Source organism: Balaenoptera acutorostrata, chromosome 4 (genome assembly GCF_949987535.1).
Source record: "Balaenoptera acutorostrata chromosome 4, mBalAcu1.1, whole genome shotgun sequence".
Lineage (NCBI taxonomy): Eukaryota > Metazoa > Chordata > Mammalia > Artiodactyla > Balaenopteridae > Balaenoptera > Balaenoptera acutorostrata.
In genome coordinates this window covers 105,598,188-105,624,126 of record NC_080067.1, presented here as the reverse complement: position 1 = coordinate 105,624,126, position 25,939 = coordinate 105,598,188, and the positions used below count along the sequence as shown (strand labels likewise).

The 25,939-nt window shown below is 47.0% G+C and overlaps 1 protein-coding gene across 13 annotated transcripts in view; it reads right to left on the bottom strand.

Moving 5' to 3' along the window:
* Positions 1–25,687, bottom strand: part of RIOX2 (ribosomal oxygenase 2) — a 30,856-nt gene extending 5,169 nt beyond the window's left edge. For 2 of the 13 annotated variants that reach the window (XM_057544997.1, XM_057544995.1), the window contains exons 1-8: positions 25,613–25,687; positions 19,687–20,155; positions 14,782–14,955; positions 13,189–13,317; positions 7,348–7,451; positions 3,810–3,912; positions 2,887–3,058; positions 934–1,022 (exon numbers count right to left, since the gene is read on the bottom strand). In XM_057544997.1, the coding sequence (XP_057400980.1) occupies positions 934–1,022; positions 2,887–3,058; positions 3,810–3,912; positions 7,348–7,451; positions 13,189–13,317; positions 14,782–14,955; positions 19,687–20,118 (1,203 nt within the window). In that variant the 5' untranslated portion in view covers positions 20,119–20,155; positions 25,613–25,687. Of the gene's footprint in view, positions 1–933; positions 1,023–2,886; positions 3,059–3,809; positions 3,913–7,347; positions 7,452–13,188; positions 13,318–14,781; positions 14,956–19,686; positions 20,156–25,286; positions 25,469–25,517 lie in introns of those variants that run through there. The other 11 variants (XM_057544996.1, XM_007164064.2, XM_007164067.2 and 8 more) reach the window with 11 other exon arrangements.
* Positions 25,688–25,939: the final 252 nt, after the last annotated feature.

Sequence of the window (25,939 nt, the reverse complement as noted above, 5' to 3'; positions counted from 1 at the left end):
ACCTTTAGAAATTCCTTGTCACCTCTCACTCACTCAGATGAGGACTAAAAGCCTTAGCCTGAAATAGAATGCCTCAAACTGATTGATTGGTTATCAGAATAACTAGGCTTTTCTTTTTTTTTAATGGGGATGTGGGAGTATATACTTTTGAGGTTTTATATATATGTTATAAACCAGTCTTCTCCAGGTCTGGCCCTGATGGCTGGAACAATCTGGTTACGGAGACATCTAGGTGCCCCCCGACTCTCATCCCCTCCAGACATTCACTGGACACCTCCCAAGAAAGCTGATTAGGAGGAACAGGGTGAAGCCACAGGGCATGGGAGAGTTCCCAAGGGCTTTAGGGTTGTGTGGGGGTGCTTTCAAAATAAATGCAGAGGCTCCACACCAGACGAAGCCCAGGAACTTATAGTTTCTAAAAATTTTCCAGTTGATTGATTGTAATCAGCCAGTTTGGGGAGCCACCGGGCTAGGGGGCAAGGTTATGGAATGCAGACTTTCCTCTCCATCATCTACAGAATAGAGATTTTTTGAGGGCCATCAACAAAACCATATGTAAAGGCAGGTCTGCGCCGTATACAGGATGGGAGAGGGACCGAGACAGGGAGACGCATAAACAGGGTCTGCAGCCGTCTAAGCAAAGGCAACCTGGCCTGAATTAGGAGACAGAGACCAGACGTTAATTACTAATTAGGGGAAAGAAGGAGGGTTCTGTGGGGCCGAGGACAAGCCCTCAAATGCCCAACAGGCAGGAAACTTTGGAACCGTAACAGTGAGATCTGGGCATGATCTGATGTAAAGAGATGGCGTTCAGCTGTGCGGAGGTGGATGCCCGCAGGAGGAGGGCAGGGCCATCTGTCAGTCTGATAACCTGAGGCCTGCGATGGAAATGCCCTGAGAAGGGCGGAACCCTCTTCCCCTCTGGATACTCACGGATGGGTCCTGATCGGGTCCTACAGTGAGGACGACGTGGTCTCTAAACTGCAGCCTCACAGTGCTGTCCAACCCCGGTAACTGTCCACCTAGGAAACCCAGAGACAGGGAAAGCCAGCCTTCAGAGAGGAAAGCAGCAGGCTCGGACTTGCCTGCAGGGGCAACTCTTTAGGAAGTACACTTAGTAACAATTTGCAGGTGAATCCAAATGTGGGGGCGCCCTCTCCAACTCAAGTATTTGCTCTCCCTGACATTTACGGTGATCTGAAAAGTGTAGCTTACACCCTGATGGAGCTCATCCTCATACTGAAGACACACATACAGACTTCTGTCGTGATTTATCTAATTGTAAGTTCATTAAATAGTTGTCACCAGTACCCGGGGAGCACATACTATCACGGTACAGACAGGGCCACCGTGCCTTCTGCACAGAACGCTCTCACGTCTCCAGTTTCTATCCCCTGCTTGCTCCACATGTGGACTCTGAAAGGACTTCCTGAGCTCAAAGTGCACCACCCCTCCAATTACTAGTTGCATGACCATGGCAAATTATTCAGCCTGTGTAGGTCAAGTGCAGTGTCATAAAAAAGCCACCTAATAAAGTCCACAGAAAAAACTACTCTTTCCTAGGTTGGATTTAACTTAGTGAAAAAGCAGCCACTACAATCAGACCAGCCTTACAGGGTCTTCTGGTTGGAGAAAGAGTTGAGGGGTCATAAGTTTATTGACCATAAGGACTAAGGCAAGGAAAACATTAGATAAAATATCCTGGGCCTAAGCTGATACTCAGAACACTGTTCTGCTAACAATTAAAATATGGGAAGACATGTGCTATTTTGAGTAGATGCTACCAAAAACAAATTTTAAACTCCCCCCCACACCGAGACTATAATAAAAATGTACATAGAATCAACGTTAGGAGGTACCTTGTAGAGTGTGTATCTCGGTGGTTCTCCACTGGTGATAAGGCCTTTATGAAAATTAGTGAAAATGAAACTCTCCCTCTACCTGACTAAGAGAGAAGCAGCCTGCGAGCCAGCCCGGCACTCACGGCTGTGTCTCTGTGTCCTCCTGCTGAACACAGGCCATCACACAGAACCCCGATATTAAACAGGGCCCCGCTGTGACTGAGAGAGATCGAGACAAAACCAAGACCACTTCCTCATCAGGTCAGACCACAGAAGTGACCAAACGTGCCCTATGCTGGCTAATCTGAGTGACTGCTGCTTTACCAATTGTCACTTTGGCTTCATTTCACTCCTCCTGCTACTAGCTAAGATTTACAGGAGACCCAATCCGAGAATCCCTCCTTCTTGCCGACAGCATTCAATCCCGAGCAAAGCCCTGCTTCCTTGAACCCTCCTGAAAATCACCTAACTCAAACCCAAATCCTATAAATCCTTTCCAACATCCTTTTACTGAGGTGCCTACAGCCCCCAATGGCGTGCGATCTTCCCTGTTACAAGTCAATAAACCCAGCTTTGTCTTACTACAGGGGTGTGGTGTGGTCTCTGCTCCAGAACACCGATATCACCATCCACCCAGAAGTCTGTCAATGTCATCTGTACCTTAAACCTGTCACAAAATAGTCACCTGGGACTTGGGAGAAGGTCTGATAATCTTGGGCATTCCGGTAGTTCCCCTGCTGATGGCAACATTTTACCCATCCCTGAGTTAATTCCAACAAGATTATTTCAATGTTCAAGTTCTTAAAACTTCCTGAAGCTGATGAATTCCAGAGGGGCCATAAACACACATACTCCTCACCCCAAATCACAGGGCTCTCCTTCCCCATCAGGCTGCATGTCCTGACCAACCTCACACTAAGGATGGGCCCACATTAATCCTCAAATGCTTCATACTTTCCATCAGCTCAAAGAGGTGCCCACCCAGAAAAGCTCAAAATATCCCATGTCAGCCCCTGACCACCTAGAAGGAAAGAGCAAGCTCTACCTGGTGTTGAAAGCTCTACTCCATCCCCCAAATAGTAAGGTGGGAGCCTGTTCATAGCAAAGTCCTTCTTCATGTCTGCTGAAAGCAGTTCTTTGGTGCCCTCCAGCCGGTCTGCAAGCATCCTCAGAAAGCCACTTAATTTTCTTGTTGCAACGGCTGTGGTTTCCACCTGCTAGAAACACAGAAGTGAGTCCGGGCTCAGACTCCAGCGACCTTACTTAACAGCCCAGGTCCCAGTCTCTGGAGTAGCGCACTGAGCACCACCGCCCAGGGCAGACGCAGATCCACGTCACTCCCTTAAGAAAAGTATCCCTTTATTTCCTCATAACCACCGTTCATCTTAAGCTGCCTACTGTTTGCAAAAAAGATCAACTTTCAGGGTTTTGCCTGAAAAGAGGGATCCCTGGGAATATGGTACAGTCTCGGCTTTGCCTTTTGAAAAGCAAATCACTAAGGTGACTGCTTCAGACAGCGAAAGCACCCTTTGCTCAACTTGGCACTGATGCACTCATCTTCTCCAAAATAGCCAACAGGGCCGCTGTTTCAAAGGTAAAACCAGGACGGACAGGAAAGCCAGGGAGCACACCAAGGCCAGGCTCTCTCCTAACTAGTGATCTCACGTGTGCGGAGGCTACAGTTCCCAAGCCAGGTTAGTTGTTCATTCAACCACTGACTCAGCCAGCGTTCCCGGTGCCTGCCACCGCCGCCAGGAAGTGCAGCAAGCGGGCCACCTGCACAGCACTGTCGGTCCTTTGGGTGGCACGCAACGTGCAGCACTCCATTCGTTCTGCAAACCACCCCGCCCGGGAGAAGACAAGCTTGGCTCACACGGGGAGGATTCTGGGGTCCCGAGGAGGGAGCTACAGCTTCAGCTGGCCTGGGCCGTGGTCACCCCTCCTTTCCCACCTGCCTTTACTCCTTACCAGGAGCAGCTGCCGGGGTATGCCGGCCCGTAGCTCTACGTCTGCCTTTGCGGTATCAAACACGAGCCCTGAAACGGTGTCCAAAAGGAAATCTCCCCATGAACTGGAACATGTACCAAGAAAAAAAAAAAAAAAGAGTGAACACATAAGAAACGTGCATAGAACACTGATTACTAAAAGCCTAAAGCTACAAACTGTCACACCAATTCCCCTGCCCTGACATCCTGAGTTCCACTAATTTCACATTACTCAGCATAAAGACTTAAGGCTTTTCATCAATCATCGTCTTCCCTTCCTCCCCATCCCAGACACTCAGGTGCAAAATTAAAGGTGGGAAGCTAGGCTTCCTTCATGATTTGTCTTAAACGTAAAGATACCAGAGAATTAATTACAGACTGTCATAAAGTAGGAAGTTCAAGGGACCAATTTTTTTTTTTTTTAATGTTTTCAACTATATAACACAGAGCCTTGAGGAGAGCTTTGCAGGAAACCTTAACCCTCAATCATTATAGGACCTAAAAAGATTTTTACGTGCAAAAAATCCAAAAGCAACACATTTAGGGTAACAGCAGGATCCCCAGACTGTGTAATTATCTGAACAGTTAAACACTACATTTTCCTTTGTTCCTTATAAAAAAGAGGGGTACTCTTCCTCAGCAAAATATCCAACATCAACAATTTCAAAACAATTGATTTTGCAACTTGTTAAACTCTGGCAGTGGTTTTACTGGGGTAGGAGATAGAAGCCAGAGGCCAAAAATACCATCTCGGGACGAGCATCAGTGTTCAGTTGCCTCTGCTTTCTCTGGGGCATTTAGAATCGCTCGCTCCTCTATGTGTGCCAGTGTGAGAAGCACACGCTGTGGGGCTGCTCTCTTTAAACACTTCTGAGCTGTTTAAAATTTTCCTCTGTGTCACCAGCAGATTTCAAATTGCTGGCTACATGCAAAATGGAAATTCACAGTATGACTTTTGCTTCTCACTCAGTAAGCAAAATTAACACTTTTATGCTTCCCTCCTGGGAAAGTGGCAAAAGAGGACAAAAGCCACATGAGAGACACTCCCCCCAAGACGTCCACTCCTCCGTGGTAGCCTGACCACTTTGTGACATAATGCTACACCCAACCTCACACCTTTGATTGAACTTCGACCTGGAGGACACATACAGGCCTTTCAGCAGCATGAAATAATACCGTCCTTTGAAGGGTCCCAGGTACAAGTCACGCAGCAGTAGCTCACAGAGGAGTTTAAGTGCAGTTAAATTGAGCTCCGTGTTCTTCTAGGAAAATGGATCTTGGGCCTTTCCAAAGTTTGGAAATAACACCTCTGGAGGGGTTCACTTTGGTAAAGCAGCCAAATCGGCAGGCCACTGTCTCATACAGCTGGCCCTAAATGTTCCAACGGTGCTGCCCTTGAGAGGGGTTAGGAAAAGGCCCAAGCCCTCACTCTGCCACGGGCCTTCAGGAACACCAGGACCAAAGCATAGGGACATCTCCGGGGAGCGATGGTCCTCGAGGTACATCTGTCCCGTTCCAGCACCAGCCCCGCTGACAAAGGCACAGGTCGGCATCCAGCTTAGATACACGGGTCACGGTGCCTACCCACAGCCCTCGGCAGGCGTCCTCTGTAACTCAGACTGCTCTTCCCCAGCCCTGCTGCCTGCAGAGGGTGTGGGTGGGACCAGGGAAGGCTACCAGTTCATCCTGGGGACTGGGAAACAGCGAGTCAGGCACTCAGCGGAAGCAAAAGCTAACAGGTTCAACGAGACAGAGGGAGGTCAGAGAGGTAACTGAGGATGGCTTGTCATGAGCCAATGACGTGAGTAAATAGAAACCGAGGAAGGAAAACAAGGGAGCGAAAACCGATTACTAGGAGACCAAGAGAAATGAAAAAGAGGGAGAATTAGAGAAAGAGGGAGCAGCTGAGTAACATCCACGGCGGGGCACGAGAAGATGGACATTCATGGGGCCAAACTATCAATATGTGGCTGCCAAGGCCCAGAGCTGCTTTGGTCCAGAACGAACTACTGGTTCAGCCTCCCTGCAGCCTGCCCTTCCCCAGTTCCTACGACCCGCCCCCTCAGTCACCCCTGCTCTTCTTGAGCTGCGCTCAGAGACCGTTTCTCGCTATGCAAGGCACCTAACCAGCCACGGTGACAGGGCATTTTACATAAAGGAAGCCCCAAACAAGCTTTAGCTTCTACTTGTGGGCAAAAAGAGCCTAACTTCAGGCCAGACTCCAGCTAGCTCCTCCTGTCTCTTAAACACAGGGGGTTCACTTCTCGCTGAAAAGCCAGATGAGGAGGCAGAAGAATGCTTACTCACTTGTTCTGCAAGATACAGCTTTGCAGTTAGGAGGCGACCGGCTGTCCCTCAGGCCGGGAATATCCTCTCCTACTCTGACCTCCTGACCCACCTCTACTTACTCATCCTGTAAATCTCCCTCAGCTTGGGAGTCAAGTCATTTCCGAAACCTTCCCTGAGGCCCCGGCTTAGCTAAGTGCATTCCTCTGTGCTCCCAGAGTCTCCTCTGCAAACCTAGGATGGGATGTATCACACTGTTTGGTAACTACATGCCTATCTCCCCTCCTTCCACCACTTCCGGAGAGTAAGTTCTCTCAAAGTGCCTTCAGTCCCATGCCTACGATCCCAGCAACTAGCACAAGGTGTAGTGCTGCATGATGAATAAATTAATGACTGGCGTTTTTAATGGGACCTGGACTACTGAGGTCGCTGCTACCAGGAAATGACTCACTGGGCACTGCTGCCCAGGCCCTGTCATGTGACGAGGCACTTGCTGAACTGGAACATGGTTTTAATTGGAATTGTTCTCAGCACATGTGCTTTTAGGACTCACTGTTCCAGACTTCCTTTCTGACTTTAATCTCATGAACTGTAAAAAAATGGAAGCCTTAAAATAGACCCAGAGGTTTCAATGGATAGAGTTTCTGTTTGGGGCGATGAAAATGTCTTGGAAACAGGTAGTGGTGATGGTTGCACAACAGTGTGAACATAATGTCAATGAATTGGACACTTAATGGTTAAAATGGCATATTTTATGTTATAAATATTTTACCACAATCAAAAAAAAATTTTGAAGGAGGCAGGGAGAGAGAGAGAGAGGGGAGAGAGGAGAGAGAGAGAGAGAGAGAGAGAGAGAGAGAGAGAGAGAGAAAGGGAGGGAAGGAGGGAGGGAGAGAGGCAGGGGATAGGGGTGGGGAGAGAGACTACAAGCCCAGCCTGGCAACACGAACACACTGCCACACCCACAGCTATGCTTCTATCTTCCCAAACCATGGGAGCCTTTATCTGGGCAACTCCCAGCGTTCTGTAGAGTCAGGGTCATGACGGGCCAGGAGGAAGCCCAGACGAGTGGGTCAATGGCACGCGTAGGACGCTGAAGGAACAGCAAGTCAGCCGCAAACCCCGGGGCCGGATAAGTAGGAGAGAAGCAGCTAACTCCCTCACGTCCCCTGAACACGCCGCTGCGGCCACAGCTCGGAGCTGTCGGGGACGCGAGGCTGCAGGTGAGCGCTCACCTGCTCTGGTAGGTGCTGATGGTCACGTGCGTGGAGTGGGCCAGCCCTGAGGGAGTGTCCGCCTGATGAATGGTCCCTCTGGGAAAGTACAGCAAGTCTCCCGGCTAAAGGAAAAAAAAAAAAGGGGGGAAGGAGTTAGTAAGGAGGATATCTTCTCGTTCCGCTAGCAAGGCTGTGAGTTTCAGTTCTGCATTCTGGAAACCTCTGTGTGGTGTGATTCGAGCAGTGGTCTGCATGCTGGTCTCTGTGGTATCCACCAGTCTCGCTCTGCTGTGTCTGTGAACCTGTCACCATGAACCCCAATCCTGGAGAGGCTTCCAGAGCCTGAGGTCACTTTCTTTATTCATAAGCTGAGGCCAGATACACCTGAAGCCACCCTGGGATCAAGGTGACAGCCCGTGCCTGGGAAGCCTGCTCCCTCCCTCCACACCCTTCCAAGGGGGCAGTGAGGAGTAGGCACTTCAGAGCCGTACAGAGGCTACACTCACTGGCTGGCGACCCCAGCAAATTCCTTAACCTCCCGAGGCCTCAGTTCCTTCATGTGTAAAATGGAAGCAATCGCCCCAAATCTCACAGAATTATTTTGAGGATTAAAGGAAAAAAGTTCTTGGAGCTGCCTTCCCTGGCAGTCCAGTGGTTAAGACTCTGCACTTCCAATGCAAGGGCCGTGGGTTTGATCCCTGGTCGGGGAATTAAGATCCCACGTGACGCACGCGTGGCACGGCCAGAAACAAAAAGCTCTTGGAGCAATGCTGGGCAAGTGGCTGTGGCTGTATTATAATTCTTATTTTACCTGCCAGTCCCTGAGAGTCTGTGAGCTCTTCCAAGCAGGGTCCATATCCATCTTGTATCCCCAGGGCCTAAACCACCTAAGCATCCAGCACACACCAGAGGCTCAAACGATGTTTGGAAGAATGGATGAAAAACCCTGTAACCCTTCATTTGAACCTAAACACTATATGTAGCTGAAGATCAGTCGCTTCTTGGGCAGTCACTTCTCCTCCACCCTGTTCTATTTCTTTCCCAAGCCACGGAACAGAAATATTTTCCCCAAATCACTACTTCCCTGGAGCTTCCTCCTCCCTAAGCCCATCCAGAAAAAGAACATTCTGTATAGAGCAGTTGCCTGAGCAGAGGAGAGGGAATCTTGAGAGTCGCTTATCTGCTCTCTGCAACCCTGCGAAGCCTTCTGTCTCACTGGTTAAGAGCATGGGCCCTGGAGAAAGAGCTCAAGAAATAGCAGATTAAAAAAACTTCTTTTTTTGGGGCTTCCCTGGTGGCGCAGTGGTTGAGAATCTGCCTGCTAATGCAGGGGACACGGGTTCAAGTGCTGGTCTGGGAGGATCCCACGTGCCGCGGAGCAGCTGGGCCCGTGAGCCACAATTACTGAGCCTGCACGTCTGGAGCCTGTGCTCCGCAACAAGAGAGGCCGCGACAGTGAGAGGCCCGCGCACCACGATGAAGAGCAGCCCCCGCTCGCCGCAACTGGAGAAAGCCCTCGCACAGAAACGAAGACCCAACACAGCCATAAATAAATAAATAAATACTTTAAAAAACAAAACACTTTCTTTTAATGTTAAGTACATACATAAGTAATTATATATGTACTCATAAGAGCTATCTTGCCCTGAATAACACCAATCTGACAGGGAAACTAGTACTTCAAGTGAACAAATGCATTACTCCTAATTACAGCTATCATTTGTGAGAGTCTGTGTGCCAGCCCTGTGACTAAGGCCCTCACGTACATATTTCATCCATCCATTCATTTATTCATCCCACAAACACCTGATTAACCCTTCCCTGCCCACCACCCACGCCAGGCACCTGTGCTAGGCACCGGGGGAGAGAGCACTGAACAAAACAAAGACCTGCCCCGATGGAGCACATTCCAGAAGAGAAAAACATTTGAGAAGGGAGAAGGTACACTAGACAGTGAAGACAGTCTAGTGGGGCAAGAAGGATAAAATAAAGCAGCAAATAAATAATGTCAAGTGATGGTGAATGCAAAGAAGACAAAGTAAGCAGAAGGAGGAGGGGAATGATGCTGATGGAAGTGGGGGGTGGCGGGGTGTGTCTGGGATTAGAGGTGCTATTTTACCCAGGATGGTCCATTAAACCTCACTCTGCTAAGGTGACATTTCAGTAGAGACTTTAGGAAATGAGCAAGCCAGCCATGCAACGACCTGGGGAGAAAGGATTCCAGGCGGAGGGAACAGCAAGTGCAAAGGTCCTGAGGCTGGAACATGCCTGGCAGGTTGAGGGGCATCGGTTAGGCCAGTGTGTCAGGAAGGTAGTGAGGTGGGAATGATGGGAGGTGAGGTGAGCAGGCAGCAGAGGGGCCAGATTACAGGGCCTTCTAGACCATTTTAAGGACTTTGGCTTTTTTATAATGATAAGACAATTAGCCATTTGACATACCATTGTCCTGTTTTGTTTATTCTGAAAGAACTAGAAAAGCTAATTTTTTTAACCAAGAAAAAAAATATTTCTGGCTTCAATCCAAAGGCTACATAAACTAGCAGCATAAAGCCTTGAGAAAAGGAGAACTGGGTATAAATGAGTTCCATTTTCATTGTCTTTAATTATTCCATTGATATTAATGCCTCTGAAAGTATACACAATGGTAATGAATATGGTGGTATACTAGGATGTTGAAAAAAATTTTTAAGAAATTTTATTACAATTTTCCATTAATTAGATCATTAAAACGTACTGTGCTATCAATTTTCCATTTAAGTAATAAAGCATTGATTATTTTTTAAAAAAAGGACTTTGGCTTTTATTCTGGGTTTAACAGAAAGACAGTAGAGGTCTGGGCAAAGGGTTCACGGGATCACAAAAGGATCATCATGGTTGTTATGTCAGAGACGTCTGCAAAGGGGACACTAGATAGGAGGCTTTTGTATAAATCTATGTCCAAGGATTTTGCCCCGAACAAGTAGAAGAATGGTGACACATTTGCAGGGAGAAGGAGGTTGGGGACAGGGTAGGACATGGGATTTGGGTTTGGGGAATATTAAATTTGTGGTATCTTTTACATTTCCAGGGAAGACATTAAGTGGGCAGCTGGATTATGAGTCTAGAGTTTAGAGATGTGGGCTAGAGATCTAAAACAGCATTTAAAATACATCAGTGTAGAGGGTATTTGAAACCTTGGGAGGGGATGCTGATTGATCAAATAAGTCCAGGAAATGAGCCCTGTACCCCAAATTAGAGAAGTAGGAAGACTAAGGACAAAACAGCGAAGGAGAATGAACAGGACAGTCAGGAAGGTGGAGAGAGAACCAAGAGAAGGTTGCATCCCGGAAGCCAGTGGAGAGGGTGGAAGTGACCCACTGTGTCAAATGCTGACGACAGGCAGACTAAGATGGGGACTAGGAGTTGACCGCTGTACCTGACAACGTGCAGGTACCCTTGAGAATATTTCTAGAGGAACAATGGGGAAGAAAGCCTGCTAGAAAGGGTGCCCAACAGTGGGAGAGTAGAGGAAATGAAGACAGGGCGTTATGGCAGGGTCTCCAAAAATGTCTACATCCTAATACCTGGCATCTGTGAATACTTAGGTTGCACGGACAAGATGAATTAAGGCTGCTGACAGGGGGATTATTCTGGATTATCCAGGCAGGCCCAACGTAATCACAAGGATCCTTAAAAGTTGAAGAGGGTATTGGAAGAGAGAACCAGAGAGAGGGCAGCATGAGAAAGACCAAGCTCCATGTTGCTGGCTTTGATGTCGGAGGAAGGGGCCATGAGCCAAGGAATGTGAGCAGCCTCCAGAAGCTGGAAAAGGCGAGGACATAAATTTTCCCCTAGAGCCTCCGGAACGAAAACAGTCCTGCTGACACCTTGATTTCAGCCAAGTGAAACCCCTTTTGGACCTCTGAACTGCAGAACTACAAGATAATTTGTGTTGTTTCAAGCCACAGAGTTTGTGCTAATTTGATAGGCAGCAATACATTGACATATAGCCATCACTTCCATGGAATTTCACTGTAAAGGCAGCATCAAAGTAATATTTTTAAATCTTTACAACCTACAAGATAAACATGATGATCTCCATTTTAATAAAGAAGAAACTGAGACAGAGATCAATAACTTGCCCAAGGACATGCAGCTCATTAAGTGACAGCAGCTGAATTCAAACCCAGGTTTGTCAGATCCCCAAGCCACAGAGATGTGTTTCCATTATAGGGGTGGTCTTCACCCCAAGACCTCAGGTTTGGCAGACGTACCAGTCAGGCTGCCACTTGGGTAGGAAGGAAGAGGGCTGAGGAGGGCTCCAGACTGCTCATCGTAGCCCCCAAGCCCACCCCCACCCAGAGCGACTCAGATCTTCGATTTCATACACGGGGCATTTATGCAAGATTTCATTTGAAGAATTCCACTGATTAAAAACTCAATAGACATACACCTTGAAAGTCCCCGCAGGACACAGCGCCGTCTTTCTCCTTCCAGGAGACTCAGGGCTCCTCGTAGTGAGCTGTGATCAGGATGGGTATGACTAGCGTGCAGTGCTCCATCTCCTCCAAGCCCCATGCCCTCTATGACCAACATGAAGCCCGACCTTCTCGGGCAGGGCAAGTAGCCAGATGTCAGTCTGAGTAACTCAGCCCTGGCCTCAGAGGCCATGGACAGCTTAGTCTTTGGCTTAAAATTAATCAGCCAAGAGCAGGGTTGGCAAACTCTCTCTGTAAAGGGCCAGACAGTAAATATCTGTGGTTTGTGAGCCACATGGTCCCTGTGGCAACTCGCTGACTCTGCCCTAGACAGTACATAAGGAATGAGTGTGGCTGTGTTTCCATAAACTTTATACACAAAAACGGGCAGCAGGCCAGCATAGTTTGCTGATTGCTGACCAAGAACATTAAAAAAATGAAGAAAGGTATCTTTACTGTTGTAGTTATTCAAGTCCCCTATAACATAGGCACCCATCCTAAAAAGGGAGATTGTTTCTCCCAGTTATGGCAGGCAGGCAAAGACCTTAAAATCAAGAAAGATTTACGAGGCCCTGAGTAGGAATTAGATACTAAGTATAACTTCAAGACACAAGAAATACAAAAACAATAACCATATGCAAGTCTATCAGTTTGGTTAGAATCTTCGGCATGGTTTAAATTACCTATTTTCTTATTACCACTGAAGGAAATTAAATTTTAAGTTCTGTAGGAAAAGGTATAAAATTGAATTATGCAGCTATTCTTATCCAAGATTTTTTCCTCAACAACCCCAGCTGCTGGGGATTGGCTATGATCCCATCCAGCTAACTGCTCAAAGACACACTTTCTCAGCAGCAGGATGCCAGCGAACCAGCACATGCTCGAGCCACCTGGCTTCCTGGGGAAGGCCTCCTCAAGGGCTTTCGTGATGACTGTTCTTCCGGGGACTATGTGCAGGGGGAAGGGAGCGCAGAGAGTCCACCGCACAATCAGGAGGAAAAGGGGTCAGACTGGAATTTTACCAACAAAAAAAAACTAAGGGGTCCCTGGCCGTGCTCTGCTCAAGCAGCCTATGACCCAGCGGTGACCACTGGCCATGCCTTCCACTTTTGCTCTAGAGAAGTCAGTGGTTACCGAATTCATAATTCATTCCCGTTGCACTTGGATTATATTTGGAGACAGGTGATTTGGAAAATGAACTTAACATTTCCTCAGCTCACTTCCGCAGCTACAAACTACCAAGTGTCCTTTAAGAAGCGCCCCCCCCCCCCCCCCCCAATGCTGGCTAGCTGGAATGAGAGCCACTTGCCCCCAGCCTCTTGGGTACATTTGCCGGGGACCATTACACAAACCTCAAACCAAACCTGTCTCAGGAGAGGCCCCCACAAAAGCAGGCCCGTACCTTCAATGTGAACTCGTGTGCTGGCCTCCCGATCCTGTCCTCAGCCTCCAAGCTGTACTCCCGCGCCAGGGGCACTGTCGGGTGGTACAGGCGCCAGTGTTTCTCTCCCTCCAGCTGCAGGATGAAAACCTACAGAAAGCACAGGACCCCGGAGTGTCAGAGAGCCTCCAGACAACTCAGGAGGCAAAGTGCTTCTACAGTGTTAGCCCTCTCAGGGCTTAGCTGAATCACAAATTTCAGATAAAAAATAAAAATAAAAGATCACAGATACATTTCACTATACACTTAAAGTTGCCACTACTGGTATTCACTTTTAAAAACAGGTAATCGTGAAGTCTGACACTGGAGGGCTAGTCATTCTTTTCACTTTCATGAAAGCCTCGCTGAGTTCTTTATATCCCAATATCTATCCCGCTATCTCATTCTTTTAAATCTTCCATCAGACAGCTGAAAGCCCATAATCTCTGATGGAAAAGCCAAGCTTCAGGTATTACTGAGTGTCTAAAATCCTGAATACAATCCTTGGCACATAGGAAAATGTCAAGTTTTTTAATTCTTCATTCAACCAAAGATATTTTAAAGTTCTGTGAGAAATATATATTTTTTTAATTTATTTATTTTATTTATTTATTTTTGGCTGCGTTGGGTCTTCACTGCTGCGCACGAGCTTTCTCTAGTTGCAGCGAGCTGGGGCCACTCTTTGTTGCGGTGCGCGGCCTTCTCATTGCGGTGGCTTCTCTTGTTGCGGAGCACAGGCTCTAGGTGCGTGGGGTTCAGTAGTTGCGGCACGTGGGCTCAGTAGTTGCAGCACGTGGGCTCAGTAGTTGTGGCTCGCGGGCTCTAGAGCGCAGGCTCAGTAGTTGTGGCGCACGGGCTTAGTTGCTCCGCGGCGTGTGGGATCTTCCCGGACCAGGGCTCGAACCCGTGTCCCCTGCATCGGCAGGCGGATTCTTAACCACTGCGCCACCAGGGAAGCCCTATTAGCAATATTTTTTTAAAAATTTTTTTGGAAACTGTATTGATATCAAATTGCTCTCAAAGGAGGGGGGAAAAAAAAGAGGTTTTTTACTAATAACTCTGTGCTCACACATTGTCTTGGTACAAAAATAAAGCTATGAAATGCCTAAGCCGAAGAGTTAACTCTTTTCGGCAGCCACGTGAGAATGAAATCAACACTTGTCAAGGCGCCAAGTGCTTAAGTGAAACCCTGACCTTCACTCAAGCTGCCCCAAGATCTTCACAAATGGAAAAAATATATACTTTTGGTAGCTACAGAAAAAGGACAAAAGAAAGCAGATGTGAGAATTACTTAAGACCTCACCTTATTAAAGACCATACATTATGAAATTAAAGAAAAAGCCAATCACACTTTTCTGTAGAAAATTCAAAAAAAACCTATTTCGGAGGAATGTGTGGCTCTTTGTATTAGTAAATAAACAATCTCCCCTTTCTGAAGGAGCAGGAAACCAGTTTGATGGGATTAATTTTGGCCCAACATCCCGATGAGGGAGGTCAAGCTCTGCAGAGCCCGCACAGGATGAGTGGGCAGAGACCCGGCCTGAGAGCTGAACTGAACCCTGACAACCCACTAACCCGGGCTGGCAGCAACTCGTCCTCCCGGAGCCGAGCAGTTTCCTCCCCCCTCACCTCTACATCATCATAATGGGGCGGCAGGCCCTGAGAACCCGCAGGGGTTATGTACACATTCGAGCCAACCAACGAGCCAAAGTAGCACTCCAGCTTCTCCTGGATCCTCCAAAGCTCATCCTTTAAAAAAAAAAAAAAAAAAAAAAGATGGAGGGGAAAGAGGTGAAAAATACATTAGAAACAAGGAATATGTTCTTATGCGCTCAGCAAGTCTTTATCGCACAGCTATTATGTTCCAGACACCTGGAATTCAACGGTGCCCAAGCCAGCACCTCTGTCCTCAGGACCCTTGCGTCCTCGTGCAGAACAGCGCAGAGAAGAGGCAGCGGCAGACGAGACTGGAGAGGCAGGCAACAGGGAGTCACAGGATCTTAAGCAGGACAAGGACAGGATCCAATGCACACTTATAAAAGCTCACTCAGGCTGCGGTGTGGGGAACTGATCGTAGAAAAGCAAGAGAGAGCCGTGGGGAAGCTACGAAGGCAGCAGCGTGGGCTGGGAGTGACCAGGGTGGTGGGCGAGGGAGAGAGAAGTAGAAAAGTCGAGATGCGCTCAGGAAGCAGCACTGACAGGACGTGCTGATGGCAGGGGTATGGGAGTGGGGAGAATAAATCAGAGAAACATTCTTGGGTTTTTGACTGAAGCAGTTAGTCAGCTCCCAGTTCCACTGAAATGGGAAAGATTTGCTAAAGAACAAGCTTTCAGGGGGGAGAAAAGAAAAGCCGTACATTAGAAGTGTGAAGTGTGAGCTGCTAAGACCCCCGTGTGCTGGCTGGCTAAGTCTGAAGTTCTGGCAAGACGAAGAGCTATAGGGGTTACATCTGGGAACTGCCTGCACAAAAGGGTACTTAGAGCAATGGGAGCAGAAATGACAACCTAGGAAGGGGGTACAGACAGCGAAGGGGTAACAGGGTCGAGGAATGCTCCCTCTCTCCAGTCCCTGATCAGCTCTTCAGGGCCTAAGTCGGACTGAGGGGCCTAGAGAGGAGCCGCACATCCCTGCACGGAAGAAACCTGACTGTCCCAAGGCAGGTGAGGGAGGAGAGGCAGCGGTTAGGCCACGTAGGTATCGGCACTTCCTACGTGCCAGGCACTGTTTCCAAGTGCTTTACCTACTTCAGTTGTACAACCCTCCCAGCCACCCTGTCTCATAGGGTGGGGCCTATCAATATCTTCAGTTTGCCGATGAGGAAACGGGCATGAGAACACACAGCCAATGAATGATGCAGCCAGGATTCAAATCCATGCAGCCTGGCTCCGGAGCCCACACCTTTAACCATGACTCTATATTGCCCCTCTAAGGAACTACCTTAAAGAAGTCACCTACAAAGAACACTGCAGAGCCCCTTCAAGCACATGAATGTACAGTGCCTGCCACACACAAGACATTGAAACATTTAAAGTATTTGCTGAGTAGACCAGTGACCACAGCTTGGGAGTCAATCCTACCACTGGACTGAAAAAAAACCAAAAAACAAAAAAAACTACAGTATTAAAAATGCCAAGTGGGAAAGAATTGGGTCAGCATGAAAAAAGCTTTGGGAGACATCTTCAGTATAGACCGCTGAGCTTCTCTACTTACACATCTCAGGCAACACAGGAAGAATGATTTTATGGCATCTGAATAGCTCCAGAGAGTTAACAGATCTCCCAAGCTGCCTAATTTATACCTGGGAGGGGCCAGCAGGACCTGGCCCTGTAATTACATTTATACAGTAACTGGAACCAGTTTCTCTCTCGCTCTTTCTCTCTGTCTCTGATGGCCTGAGAGGTGTCTCAGGACCATATGGGTGACTTTATGGCCCCCAACTCAAGCTTCTGGGTCTGTTATTAAGGAGTACATGTCTCTTTTCTTCTTAAAAGTCCCTCGTGGCACTGTGGTTAAGAATCCGCCTGCCAATGCAGGGGACACGGGTTCAAGCCCTGGTCCGGGAAGATCCCACATGCCGCAGAGCAACTAAGCCCATGTGCCACAACTACTGAGCCTGCGCTCTAGAGCCCACAAGCCACAACTACTGAAGCCCATGCGCCTAGAGCCAGTGCTCCACAATAAGAGAAGCCACCGCGATGAGAAGCCCGCGCACCACAACGAAGAGTAGCCCCTGCTCGCCGCAACTAGAGAAAGCCCACGCGCAGCAACGAAGACCCAACGCAGCCAAAAAAAAAAAAAAAAAAAAAGTTACTGAAAACCCCATCATTTGTACAATTTTTCTATCTCTCCTGGAAATAGAACCTTTAGCTTCTCAGTCTGCCCAGTGTGGCCCAGTAGAAAGGGATCTGGAGTCAAATCACCACAGTCCAAGTTGTAGGTACAAGTCAGCTTCTTTATTTGCAAAGGAAGACTCCCACCCTAAGACTGTGGGAAACAATATATTTATCTCAAAGCCTATTTACATTGCAAAGCAGCGTACAACTGTTATGGCTTCACCAGCGCTGACTTTGGCACAAACAAGGCTCCTGAAATCTGTCTCCTTTGACTCATGACTCCCAACTATGTGTGGAGATGCCAAGGAGGACCCCAGAACAATGGGAAAGGGAAAGGGGAGGCTCCTCCTCTCTCCACTGACCTACCTGCACACTCAGCTGAACACAACAGCTAAGACCAGAAGCCCACACTCACACCTAGAGGTGAAAGCAAACATGCCAAAAGCCCTACTACATTTCAATTAATTTCTTTAGATATATGGTTAGGAAAATGCTTTAATTTTGGAATCAGATGTCCTTACTTAGTAGCTATGGAAAAGTCACATCTGTGAACTCGTTTTTTCCACGTAAAATGGAGACCACAGTGATTGCCCCGATTATTTCAAATGTCTGTTGGAGGGTTCAAAAGTGAACACATGTAAATATCTGGTAAACTCATCCGGACGCTTGATACACGGATTACCCAAAGCGGATGGGGAACAACCCACCACTCTCTGGTTACCTCCTTACTCATTTCCAGACAAACTAGAATAATAAACTGTGCACACTGTGTGACCTGATAAAGAAAGGGCTGACTGTTCACTCTGATAGTCTCTCAATCTGGCCAATGAGGAACTGCCTCTACACTTTCTCTATCCTGATATCGACATATCCATTAGTAAACACACACACACACACACAACACTAAATCTGGTCATAATACTTGGAACCCAGCTTCTAGTGTAAGAGGGTGAGCTCCTGAGGCTTACAGACTTCTCAAGTCCTGGTGGTGGAAAAAACAAAGCAAAACAGGATGCATCCTAGTCTAGCCTGGGGGCTGAGTTGAGATGGGAAAGCTCATCCTTCCTGCTTTAATAAACATGGCTAGGGAGCTGAGTCAACAGGGCAAAGGAAACACAGTCTTGGCCACTTGAAATTGGGGAAGAGGAACATGCAGCACTTAAGCAGACGAGCAGAGAAGAGCCCAAGATGATACTAAAGCACAAAAATGACAGCCATGACAGAGGACACCACACATATGCCAAACAGTAACTTTCTGCTGGTCTGTGAACAAATTACATGTAATCAACATCAGTGATCTTTTCTATTCATAGTTCTTAGGTGTCTAAAAACCACTCTTTTAAAAAAAGTGCTACTTCTAGCTAAGTAAAGAGTCAAGGACAAGCTCAGAGGGAAGTACCTCGGTGTCCATATTTTCTGAATACACGTCATGACTTGGTCTGCAAGTGATTTATAAATTCCTTTTGGGTGCTAGGGACAAAAGGCTGGCATTCCAAGGACATTTCAACTGCTCATGATTGCCTCACTCCTTTGGAATGAGTACTGGTACCGAAAAGTCTAAGAGTACTTGTACTTTATCCAGAGTACAAATAGGTTCAGGATCCTGTAGACAAGAAAGGGAAAGGCATTCAACAGATGAGGGAGGCCTAATGGATCTAACAGGGCACCTCGAGTTCAGTCATGAGAAGCATTACTGGTAATTGATGACAAAGTCCTAGGAGCCATCACACAGCCAGAAGCCACGCCCTCAGTGTGGAACTGCACGAGCTGCTCTCCTCCTCCTCCTCCCAAGCTGACATTTTGATTCAGCCACGGGTCACAGGAGGGCATTTCTGAATGGGGATAAACTTTATGTAAAACTCAGAATGGGCCCTCAATTGTTCTGGGCCACCTGTCACGTAAAGATCTCATGCCTCTAAGAGCAGATTAGCTCATCCTAAGTCTACATTTTATAAACACAGAAACTGAGCACAGAGGAGGCAAATTATTTCTCAAATGTCAACCACTGATGCAGAATAAATAAAAGGTTAGCCAGTCTTCCCGACTTGCAAATCCAACCTACCCTCCACCTGCGAATGCCCCCCAGCAGCAGTTCCAGGACCCTGCCCCTCAGTGCCAGACGGGCTGCTGTTAATAAGGGTGAAGTCTCTTTCTTAAACGTGCATCTGGTATGTGGTCTGGTCACTGCTCAGAAGCCTCTGCTTAGGCAGATGTAGGCAGTAGAGGGAGGAAACTTCAAGAAAAAAATGATCACCTTGACACTATCGTGCCTTAAGTTACAGTGAAGGGACAAGCCAAACAGAAATGTCTACCATGTGTCAAAACATAAACCAGCCCACGGAAACGCTCCTGGAGGTGTAACGTCACTTTAACAAACTTTATAAGCCTGAAGTATAATTTAGTTTTTGCAGCTCAATGACACCTCACCATGTCCAGCCTGAGTTGTTGCAGATTCTAACAGCTTAGCCAAAAGGGAACATAAAGTCACTGAAGTTGTAATGCATTTGAAGACCAGACAGGTGCTACCTCTTCTCAAACTGGCAGCAGCCTAATCATCATCAAAACAGATTTACCCCGAGCTGATCTGTGGCCAAATGTTAGCACTTTAATACACACCAGGATTCTGCACTGGGGAGAACCTGTTACCTTAAATCTCTGAGGTTGGTGAAACTGAATTGTTGCCCTTTTCTGATCAAAATCTTTTCTCAGCTGAAGAAAGTGCACTTTGCCATCTTTATTTAAAACCTTCTTCTTCCCATTGACACAACGGCAGACATTTACGTCTCTTCCATAGTACATACCCCGGCTGCACAGACTCTTCAGATCTGAGAGCCTGAACAGGGACCGGTAGTATGTGGCCAGCACAGGGTCGTCTCTCTGGATAAGAAGGGGCTTCTGCTCCCAGAATTCCTTGAAAAAAGTCTCTGTCTTGATGGGCGAGATTAAACTTTCAAAGAGGCCACTGGGACTGTCAAGGTTCAAAGGGGAAGGCCCACCAGCTGCCTCCACCTTCACCTGCTTACAGGGCACAGGCCCCTCTTCCTTCCCATCCCCTGCAGGCTTCACTTTCTTTGGCATCGTTGTCTTCAAGGCAAGGCAGTGAGGAAACACAAACCTGCCAAAAAGAAGAAAACACTCGTGTTTAGGCGTCCCAGTGCCGGTGTCAGAGGCTCTCATACACACAACTTGCATGACTATTAGGCCTTTGTGCGAACTCTTCCTAAGCCAAGGCCATTTCTACCAGAATAAGATACAGCCTGAAGCCAACACCATTTTTTCCAAGATATGATTCAGCCTCAAACACTATGCAGATCACATATTCACAGAAAGGAAGGCATGTTTTTCTTGTACACAAGCACTAAGTCATGGAATTCATTACTTATTGGAAGGTATAATTATCCCAAATTAAATGATTCAACTATCTCAGCAGTTCCTAGTCACAGTTTTAGCCTGTGGCCATTGACACAGCAAAGTCGAAATCTTAAAGTTGGCTTTAATCAGCACCAGATCCCAAATCGAATTAGATGCACTCTGAGTTATAAATACTTGACTCAAGAACCACCAAGAGCTGCCCACGGCCAGGTGCTCCCCACCAAAGCACTACCCCCAGCTGCTGTCCTGGAGGCCACCTGGGCCAGAGGTGCCACCTGATGGCTGGGGCAAGAAGCTGCCTGCTCCCAGGTCCTTAAGCACCTGAACTGCCTCACTTCCAAACCTCAGCTTATTCCTAAAAATTGCCACTTTATCAGAAAAATAAAAATAAAGCAGAAAACTAATTGGGGGCTGAAAGTGAAGGGTAAAGATAGTTACATCTCAAGGCTTTTAAAAGCTCTACCTTTTTAACTAAAATAAGACATAATAAAATGGCAACGTCATTAACTTCTAACAAAGCTCTCCTCCCTCCAGCCTTCACGTGCACACACATCCCCTGGGCGCCTAGGGCTCAGGTGGGACTTGAGATTCTGCATGTCTAACAAGCCCACAGGTAGTGACGCTACTGCTGGGCCACAGACCACACTCGAGTAGCAAGAGAAACGACTCCCCTGAGTATCGCCAAAGGTCTCTCAGAACTGCCTCAAACCACAACTGTCGTCACGTTTACAATGCAGGTGTCCTCCTGGAGTTCAAGAATGTATGAATTTAAATTATATGAATTTCCTGAAACTGCAAAATGCTATTTTAAAGTCAATTTTTTTTTCTGGTAAAGGGGGTAGGTCCACTGTTTTTACCAGATTTTTTTTTTAATTAATTAATTTTTGGTTGTGTCGGGTCTTCGTTTCTGTGCGAGGGCCCTCTCTAGTTGTGGCAAGCGGGGACCACTCTTCATCGCGGTGCACGGGCCTCTCACTATCGCGGCCTCTCTTGTTGAGGAGCACAGGCTCCAGACGCACAGGCTCAGCAATTGTGGCTCACGGGCCCAGGTGCCCGGCAGCATGTGGGATCTTCCCAGACCAGGGCTCGAACCCGCGTCCCCTGCATTAGCAGACAGACTCTCAACCACTGCGCCACCAGGGAAGCCCCTTTTACCAGATTTTTAAAAGAGTCCCCATCCCCAAAAAAGGTTAAGAACCACCGTGCTTACAAAAAACAATTTTTCCCAGAGACCAGTAACTTATATATAAATGTTATGCTTTTCTGTGTTGTTGGGCTATCAGAATTGCAAGCACACAGTTTTCTGCTCTTTTGTCATTATAACTAAGCTGTATTTCAGCTACACTATGGACTGAGTAGAATTAATGGTCTGGCCTGGGAAGTAGGCACCTGAACAATGTGTTACACATTGCAACAACTAACTTACAAATTTATAATTGATAAATTCAGAATAAACCTAGAAAATAAATTTAGAATTAATCCCTCTGTCTAGTGTACCCAGCCCATTAGTCACTTAGTGGCCGTCTTGGTGATCAGATTGACTGTCCTAGTATCACAAAGCTTGTGTTCCAGTGACCCTTATTTTACTTGATAATGATGGCCCCAAAGTGCAAGAGTAATGATGCTGGCAATTCGCATATTCTCTTACTGTGCCTAATTTATAAATTAAACTTTGTTATAGCTATTTGTGAATAGGGAAAAAGCACTGTGTATACAGACTTCAGTACCATCCACGGTTTCAGGCATCCACTGGGTGTCTTGGGACGTTGTCAGCCGTGGATAAGGGGGTGCTGTTTAAAACTCTCTAGTGGCTTCATTTTAGCTTCTAAATATTGTACCCACAAATAGCTCAGTTCCTTCAAAAGGTCCAGTGCTTTTGGCAGAAAACACAGGACCATGGTAGGAAACTAATACAACTTGATACTAAAAGCCTGCATTGAAGGGGTAAGGGCTTAAGCTTTTTTCTTAAACTTTGGGGGGAAAAAAACTTTAATGTCTTAGGATATATTATCAGTGAGACACATTTTCTGAAAATGTTTCTTATTCCTTTTAAGTTAAACAGACCAGCGTGCTTTCTCAACTGAAGAATCAAAGCTTCAGTGAGACAAAGTACTGCTAGTATTTGGAGCCCAGAAGTGATGTAGAAATACAAGAGATACGAAAAGATTCAGTAGACAGCATTGCTTGTGCAGAAAAGAGCTACCTGCTATCCTTTGAAAGGTCAGCATGTGGTGGATGTCAGGTCTGGGAACTAAGATTTCAGATGTGTTCCCACCACCATTAACTGAAAAGAGGGACTCACTGTGTCTAAGCTGTTTGGACAAACAATGCAGGTTATCCTGAACACCTGCATTCCTTCTGGGTGTCTGGAATTTTCATACATGCCAGCCAGAAGGTCCTACATGATGAGCCCCCAATAAAAACCCTGGGCATTGAGTGTCTAATGAGCTTCCCTGGTTGGCAGCATTTCACACATGTTGTCACAACTAGCTGCTGCAGCAATGAAGCACTTGGTCTCCATCTGCTGTAATAAATCAGCTCTGAGTCCTAGCAAATCACTTAACCCTGGGGATGGTGTTGGGGACCCGGGATACACTGCTCACATTTAACTGTTAAAAACTGTTAGGTTGCCTCAGAAGGTTTGCATCATTAAAGGTGTTCATCAATGAAAAAGTAATTTCATATTCAGCTACACATTTCTTATCCCTCACAATTGGTCAGTTTAAATTTTATTTAAGGGATGTGAGCAGCAGGAAGATGCAAACAAAAGGCTTGTTTTCCTTAAGCACAGTATATGAATACAGTATAAGCATATTCACCAGGAAGTGTGGTGAAACAAAGTGTGCAAAATACTTAAGCCAAAAATAAAATCACTTGAAGCATATTTCCCATCTACAATCAGTAACAAAATAAATAACAGTGCATAACAAATGCTTTTGTTAGACTATGAATTTCACGACTTTTACTGCCAAAAGTTACATCATTTATTGTTTCTATGTGTTCATTTGGAAATGATTTGAGGCTCAGTTCATTGGAACCCAGCTTAGAGGTTATTAGGCAAACATACTATTTCTCTGATTCTCACACTACCCATACTGTAAGACAACCATTCTTTTTAACAGCTTTTGGGAGGTTGAGAGGAGAACAGATGACATACTACACCACATTAAACTTACAAAATAGTAAGCTGCATCACAATTTCAGAAACATAAAAAAGTAAAAAAAAAAAAAAAAAAAAAAGTGTGTTTTGTAATGTAAGAAATATAGGAACTAAACAAGAGAATGCTTTATCTGGAAAAAAACACAAGCCTGCCTCTGAATCTCACAGACCACCCAAACAGAAGTTAGAGTAAGTATTTTTATAAGCTACAGGGGGAAAAAAAAGCAAGCCTTTAAAAAGCAATTGTTTCCAACTTAAGTTGACCATAGCGTTAAAAGGTAAAAAGATTAAGTTAAAAGATTCAAGGTTCATATTTTACTAACTGCCCACAGATGAAAACCAGCAACTAATCTAAACAACTTTGAAGGATTAAACTCCACAAGAAAATCAACAGTGATACCCATTCTACAGGCAACAAATACAAACAAAGCCTTTATATTTTTAAGCGTCCTAACTTTCTTTTTCTATGGTAATATTCACTGACCAGAAGTCTTAACACAGGACAACTATCTGCACATTTTCAGAGCCTAGCACAGAGCAGGGCACATAGGTGGTCCTCAATAAACATTTGCTGAATTTTTTTTCCCTTTTTCATCTTTTGTATACAATTTTAGAGAAAAAAAATCTCAAAAGCCTTACACAAAACAGAGTTAGGGGAAAACAGATGGTTTGTTCAGTGGGGATTATTCTTCTGATGGCAGCTGTAGCTTGAGTATTCAACAGTACGGTCAGAGCTGAAAGGCACCTTAGCCATCAGAGGTCATTACTAACCAGGAGAGGGAGGTGTGTCTTTATAATCTCTAGAGCTGTGTTTTACAAAGTGTAGTCAAATCACCAGGAAAGCTTGTTAGTATGCAAATTTCTGGGCCCCATATCAAACCTACTGGACTAGCACTTCTGGTAGCTGAGCCCAGAAATCTGCAGTAACAGAGTTTAAAAAAAGTTTAAAAAGAAAAGTAACAGTTCTCCGCAGGAGAATTTTAGATCCACTAACATAGAGGGGGATCATAGGCAAACTCAGCTCAGTTGAACACACACAAACTGACAGAAACGATATATTGCCTGTAACAAGGTTGCCTAGGCTGACTTAGAACATTTCCTTTGGGCCTGCATTGATGTTTATCAGTTCAGAGAGGGAAAAGTGGTTCTCCTGTTGACCTAAAGCTGTGATCGGCACTTATCTTTTTAATTCTATTTTAGAAATAATGGATTGAACCTCATTAATGTATTTTAGTAACCCTGAGGTTACAAAGGATGAGGGCAGAGAGGCAAAACTATCCAAGCGATGGTGTTAGAAGCTGGATAAATCAGGCTTTTCCACTTAAAGATGAGCCCAGTGAAATCAAAGGCCCGGCGCCGAATTTACAGCTGATTACTGGAGTAATCAGAGCCTGCGATTCCCAGGCCAATACTTCCTGAAAACACAGTGAACAACCTGGTCTTATTAACCTGATGGACGACCCAACAGTCGAGCAGCCGTTCTAGAAATATTCGGTGACAAATGAAAGAAAGGGAGGGTAGGCTGTCATTTTAAAGTTACGGTGGGGCGAGAAAGACGCAGCTCTCCCGCCCGCACTTCAGGTTTCCCTGCTGTAAAGCCGGTCTCCTAGGCCCGCCCGGCCGCCCGGGAGGACAGCCCACGTGGCGCTCCCAGACAGCCCGCCGGGCGGGGCCAAGGCCTGCATCACCCTCCCTGCAAACCTCCAAACTTTACGTGTGCTCGTCCCGTCTCAAGACCACCGGCCGAGCACGTGGTTACTCTTGGTGCCCTGGCCATCCGCGACCCTGGGCGGCACCAGACCCAGCGTGCCCACTATTCCCGTGCCCGGGATCGTCGAGCGCGTCGGCGCGCGTCCCCCGTCCCGAAACCAACAGCGCCCGCCGAACGGGGCCCGGCCACACCGAAGCTCCCGCCCCGAGCCCTGCGGTCCCCCGCAACCCCGACCTTGCTCCACCCACACTCGCGCCTGGACGCCCGGAAGTTGAGCACCACCCCACATAGCAGTGGCGGGGACGGAGGGCCTGGACCGCTCCACTCACCGGGCTCTGCCTGTTGCGCGCGGCCGCGAGCCAAGCGGGCGGCGGCGTGGGTTCGGGGCGGGGCGGCGCAGCGCTGCGCGACGTGCGCACGCTCCGGCGGCCCCTCCTGCTGGGCGCCCTTCTCCACGCCCGCCGGCCGGCCCGCAGCGGGTGGGGGGCGGGTTGCTTCTAGCTCCCGGATGCAGGGTTATGTTGGGAGTTAAAGCCCGCACATTTTTTTCTCTGGTGCTAAAGGAAATAAAATGAGGGTTTTTCTTGAATTGGGGCGGTATGAGGCTCAGGATTTGGGTACGTACTCTAGTACTACCCTGTTCCTTTAATGAATGG